Raw genomic sequence first — 5,904 nt, 5'->3', positions numbered from 1 at the left:
CGGCGTGAGCGCTCCTGCTCCGCCTTGTACTGGAAGTTGGGGCCCGAATGCGAGGCAAGGGAGGGGGTGGAAGGGAGGAGGTGAGCCGGCCGCTCGTGGGCGGGCTGCGTGGGCGCCCGCCGCGCCTCATGCTAGCCTGACCCATTGCATCTCGGAGTGGTGACTCCCGTGCCACCAGCCGTGCACTCCTTCCCACAGTGGTTTCCAGTCCCCTCGTGAGCCAGGCTGCAGGCTCGAGAGGGTCAGTGATGGGCAAAACCAGACCCAGGCCCTGCCTAAGTTTATAATTTATTCGCGGAAACAGACGTCAAGTTAAAACATCATTATTGTCGTTTGTAGAACTTTTTGCACCTTTTATACTTATTTAAAAATTTTGTTTGCTTGAATAGATAACAAGACAAATGCAAAAAACTCTGATTCCCTTCTCAGAATAGGGGTTAATATAGGGAACCCATTTTCCCTTCAGTAGATTGACGCAGTGCGCTAAAAAACCCAGACCCTTGCTGTCTTTGACATGGTTGCCCCTTTTCTCCGCAGCACGTCCCAGCCAGCTATTCCTGCGGCTGAGAGAACCGTGTGGGCTTCCCGTTAGCTGGGAATCATGCAGAGAGCTTCACGTCTGAAGAGAGAGCTGCAGCTCCTGGCCACCGAGCCACCCCCGGGCATCACGTGCTGGCAGGACACCCACAGGGACGATCTGCGAGCGCGTAGGTGTCACATTCGGCCTGCGATGAGTCGGGGCCCTTGCTGACGGCTGTGCTGGAGTTTAAACGTCTGTGTTCTTCCAAAGTGGGGAGTGCCTGCGAGGTCCTTTCTACCGGGATTTGGTTTCTGCCCTATGCAGGATTTGCGTCACATTTCTCGTTGGCCTTTTTGTGACAGCTTTTGCTGATTTGTAGCCCAGAATCGAACGTCAGCTCTGAAGCAGTGTTTGGACCAAAGAGCGGCGTCTCAAATATTTAAGGCAGGAGACACGCACTTGGAAGACTGCAGCCCAGACGAAGCAAACCTACAGGCTGCGTGTCCCCTAGTTTTCACCTCTGTCTCAGGCTCCCATACGTTCTTAGTTTGACATCATCAGCCTGTGGGTGCATCAGTGCCCTGTGTGAGGGCTGCATGAGTCTGAGAGAATCAGAGCCCCAGACTAGGGGTCTACGGGGTGTGATGCAGACCATCCAGTCACCTCTGAATGTTTTTTTCTTTTAAGAAATATTAGGTGGGGCCAACACACCTTATGAAAAAGGTGTATTCAAGCTGGAAGTCGTCATTCCCGAGAGGTTAGTGTGAACGAGACTCTGAACTCTAGGATAAAGCACAGTTATGAGAAGACAGCGTGTGGCGAGCGTTAAACGTAGGAGTGGAAGGACCTGCATTTCCGGCCCCGTCTTACCATGACGGAAAGCGGAAGTATTTGGAGGGTGCAGGGGCTTGATCCAGCTGGTGGGTGTATGAGCGTTTTTAATAGTATTGTTCGTAAATTAACATAATAAAAATTTCGGGGGAGAAAGGTTTGCCTTTCAAAGGCTGTCTTCCTGACTAATTATGATTACTAAGAAGCACTATATTAATAGAACTTATCTGTTGCCCTGTGCTTTCAAAGGTACCCATTTGAACCTCCTCAGATCCGGTTTCTGACTCCGATCTACCATCCAAACATTGATTCTGCTGGAAGGATTTGTCTTGATATTCTCAAGTTGCCACCAAAAGTGAGAGGGGGGAGGGTGGACTCTGCGGTCGGTCTGCGAAGCCTGACTTGGAGCCACGCTCGCCAGGCCCTAGCAGCTGCCTGTCTGTGTGTGCAGGGCGCCTGGAGGCCGTCCCTCAGCATCGCGACTGTGTTGACGTCCATCCAGCTGCTCATGTCAGAGCCCAACCCCGACGACCCGCTCGTGGCCGACGTGGTGAGTGTCTGTCCTCCTGGTTCCCCGAGGCGGCTGGACCCTCCCCTGCAAGTCTCGCTTCTTTCCACTGACTCTCCCTTTGATTTTGTCTCAGTCTTCAGAATTTAAATACAATAAGCCACTCTTCCTCCGGAATGCCAGGCAGTGGACAGAGAAGCATGCCAGACCGAGCCGGGAGGTGCGATGCTCATGCGGCCCTGACCTTGCTGCTGCTGCTGCTGCTGATCCAGATGTGCGGAAATGTTTGCGGGGCCTGCCAGATGGGTTCCATACTCCGGAGTGGCTAATCCATGTTCTCCAACTGCGGCCCTCTGATTATTCAGCAAAACAGCCTAGTAGCTCACCCAGCAGATTTCCCCACATTTGTCACCTATCGACAGCACTAGAGGGGGCAGGCAGCAGCTGGTCGATTCGTTTTGTATTCCTGGGGGTAGATGGGTAGATGAGGGTGACTCAGATTCTTTTTTCTGTTTCTTTCTAACACTGAGAAGGGACCGTGTCTGCAGGATCGGGACATGGTGAGGAGGGTATAGGAGGGAGGGGGCAGTTGGCTTGTCTTCTGGGACCATCGATGGGAGAAGAAGGAGGAACTGCCCCAGTTTAAGTCAATGGGGTCCCCTCATTTAACAATACAAGTGCAGTGCAATGGGTAGCGCCCCCTGGTTGCTGCTGAGTTATGACACTCTTCAGACTGAGGGAAGTAGCGGTTAGTGTTACTTGTGGAGAGAAATGAAAAATTGAAACATAAAAGGTTGAGGAAGGTGCTGTCGGAGGGCACATCCCATACAAGAAGCGACAAAGAAGTGCCTGAGGTCATAGTGCAGCGCTGCGTGTCCCTGCCGGCAGCAGCGTGAGCCTTGTTGCTTTTTACTCCTTTTTAGGCTGACGAGGAAGAGGCGCCCGGTAGCCTGCCGGAGGCCAGCGACTCAGAAGCACGCGACCCAGCACAGAAAAGGAAGGCCAGGCAGCCAGGAGGCGCGGAGAAGAAATTTTGCCCTGATGTTGAAGGCGTTTGTCCTGGTTCGTCTTAGTTAATATATTTTCTGCCAGAGCGGTCTGCTTGGCCCGCCTTTCTTAAATGTTTTTTTTTTTTTATACTTGATGACGTTTAGTCTTTGTGCTCTATAAAACAGAACTTGTATTTTTATGTATTCTGCTTTTACATTGAATCTCGACGTGCATTGTGTTTTATTTAGCTTGTACATGCGTATTTTGAAACCTTTTAAACCTGAAAAATAAATAATAAGTTAACGTTGAGTATGCGTTTATCCCGAACATGCATCTGGGAGCAAACTGGCCAGAGACCTTACACCAAGGACATAAAATAGTCGAAATTGTTATCCTTTATTTTGCCAACTTAGCCAGCATCACTAGGGACACTGGATGTCTGACACAGATGTAGAGCAGCCGTTAGAAACGATTCGATGACTGCTAGGTTTTCGGACGTCGTCACACAGTGTGGGAAGAAGGTAATGGACCCAGGATCGTGGGTGCTTCCTCCCCAAGTGAGGCGGGGGCTCAGACACTGCAGGGTGCTCCTCGTGCCGACTACCGGCAGCTCCTGGGCTCTGACTCACCTGTGACATCCAAGGGCAAAGCCTGCAGAGCTCAGGTTCAGAGATGAGGTCGAATAAGTGGTCTGGTCGCCCGCTTGGCTTCCGTTCTGTTCCGTGCTCCCTCTGGCATTTATGCCCCTGCCCTAGGTGACCACCAGGGGCCTCCCGTCCCGATGGCCTCTCCCGATAGCCCACCTTGCCGTCCAGACTCCCATGCAGCAGCTGCACTTCACCCTCTCGCCGAGGGCAGGGGTACAGACAGGGTGTTAGAGAAGCCTGCCCCCAGGTGACGGGACCCCAACTCTCCTGAGCAGACAATAGCCACCAGTTCACCGGCGAAGTAGGCGGACCCTTTCGGCACCTCACAAGGAGGACTCAGGAGATGGTCCCATCTGCGCACCAGTCTCTGTGGCCAGGGAAGCCCTCCCCGGTGCCATCACACAGTGGAACCTGCAGTGGGGTCAGGTCCAGCTGAGTCACCCGCATCAGGGAGCAGTGGGCCTATTGGCCTGAAGGAAAGTCGCACAGATGTCCCCGACCTGTCATGTGCAAGCCCAACGCTGTGGGAGCTGGAAAGAGCTGTTACAGACAAGGGGGCCGGGGAACTGGGCGGCCCCCCAGTCCCATGCGGAAGCACCTGCCTACTTCGCCTTCTCAAGTCAAAGGACGTGACACAGGCCCGGGCGCCAAGCGTCAGGGCAGTTCTGGGGCGTGAGCTCAGCCAGGGCTCTGGCTGTGTCGTCTGCCCGGTGGGCCTTTTGGGCTGGGAAACGGAGCCTGTGGAGGTACTCGGATGTGTTAACGTCTTAAGCCTTTTTCCCCAACAGAAACTGCGCAAGGCCCTGGATCAGGAGTACGGACCCAGCAGCGAGAGCTACGCTGTGTGGGCCTTTCCTGCCCCAGCCCCGTCCCCGAGCAAAGGAGCCACAGCCCTGTTTTTCACCCCGCACAAACGCACCCGTTCACACTACGGTGTAGGGGACCAGGACAGGACCTGGCCTGAGAGTGGTCAGCCAACGTTGACCACTGACCTGTGTGACTTGGCTGAATGGAGAAAAGGCAACGCCTGCCGCCCTGACCACCCTTCTGAAGCAGCCCCTCCCTGGGGCCACACCCCGCTCCAGCAGAGGCCGTGGCAAGGGGCTGAGGGACACACGAAACTCTGCTGGTGCATATCGGACAGTCGTTCCTTGGCTGCCTTGTTTTGGGTGAAAGTGTCACACCTACAGGGCTTTTTGACTAATGGAAATAGCGCATGGAAGACCCTGCAGTCCCCACACACCTGTCCTTCCACCAGAAGGGCCGAGCTTGGCACATCTGGGCAGAGAGATGACAGGGGTGCCACCCCAGAGCTCGCAGACAAAGCGGAGCCCTGGGGAGGGGCCTGGCCGAGGACCAGAGTCCATTCAGGAGGGGACTGCGTGCCCTCGGGTCTCCATCCCAGACTCCTGTCCTGGCGTGACTGATGTGAGTGCCTTGGGCCAGGCCTCACCCCATGTTCTCTTCTTAGGTCTGTTGAAGTGCCCCAGGTGTCACCTCCCCATCCCGGGGCTGAGTGAGTGTGTGTTTGGGACAAGGAGGGGGCCCCCTGGAAATGCTCAGAGGACCCGAATGGTAAAGGTCGCAGTGGGAGAGGCGGAAGGGCGGTGGCCTATTTGAAGCACCCAAGAAGCCCGGATTCCTGTACTGTTTCCTACTGTGCAGTACGTACAACAAATACCCCTCCAGTCGGCTGGCCGAGGGCTCCCTGTCCCCCAGAGAAGGCAGGGCCTGGGAGGCAAAGGGAGGACCAGGCTTTGGTGGACGGTGGATCGAGAACCACGAGGAGGCAACTCAGGGCCAGAGGGAAGCCAGACAGCCAAACTCTCCCGTGTCCTCCCTCCCGAGGACAGACGTTTCTCTGAGCTGGGGAGGAGGTGGGAGCCCCGCCTCCAGTCCCAGTGTAAGGCTGAGGCTTCTTCCCCACCTCCCCAGGGAAGGGCAGGCGTGTGGGAGGCGGCACATGGAGTCTGCCGGTCAGTGGCGTCACCCACTTTAACTGGGCTGCGCTCCTAAGTCAGGACCGGTAGCATCTCGTGGGGTCACAGGATAGTATCAGGCGGTGCAGAGACGAGGCCCTGGGAGGGAGCAGTGCTGAGTTATGCGAGACGTTCTTAGATAGTCCATGAGAACCGGACACGCAAACAAAACCCGCAGTCGAGTAGCTCGGGGAACCGGGTTTGGCACAGTGCCGCAGATGCTCCCGCTGCAGAAGTGCTCAGAGCGCCCGCTGCACGGCGCTCATGGGGAATGGGACACACGACACGCTCGGCGTCCAATCCGCGAGTCGGGCGGGAGGTGCCGAAAGCTTTTGCAGTCCCCTCACAGGCCTTCTGTGTGGGGTCCTCCCGCACATGGAGCCCTGAGCCCGAGCTGCTTGGCCCCCACCCCGGTCACCGCTGTCTTGC

At 55.8% G+C, this 5,904-nt stretch overlaps 1 protein-coding gene across 3 annotated transcripts in view; it reads left to right on the top strand.

Annotated features, from left to right (window-relative positions):
* Positions 1-3,158, top strand: part of UBE2T (ubiquitin conjugating enzyme E2 T) — a 14,517-nt gene extending 11,359 nt beyond the window's left edge. Inside the window, exons 4-9 of one of the 3 annotated variants that reach the window (XM_011367283.2) lie at positions 533-707; positions 1,208-1,277; positions 1,601-1,706; positions 1,803-1,901; positions 1,996-2,079; positions 2,783-3,158. In XM_011367283.2, the coding sequence (XP_011365585.1) occupies positions 602-707; positions 1,208-1,277; positions 1,601-1,706; positions 1,803-1,901; positions 1,996-2,079; positions 2,783-2,932 (615 nt within the window). In that variant the 5' untranslated portion in view covers positions 533-601 and the 3' untranslated portion in view covers positions 2,933-3,158. The other 2 variants (XM_011367282.2, XM_023534795.1) reach the window with 2 other exon arrangements.
* Positions 3,159-5,904: the final 2,746 nt, after the last annotated feature.

The sequence above is a fragment of the Pteropus vampyrus genome, unplaced genomic scaffold (genome assembly GCF_000151845.1).
Source record: "Pteropus vampyrus isolate Shadow unplaced genomic scaffold, Pvam_2.0 Scaffold131, whole genome shotgun sequence".
NCBI classification, from domain to species: domain Eukaryota; kingdom Metazoa; phylum Chordata; class Mammalia; order Chiroptera; family Pteropodidae; genus Pteropus; species Pteropus vampyrus.
This window is presented reverse-complemented; position numbering and strand designations above follow the sequence as displayed.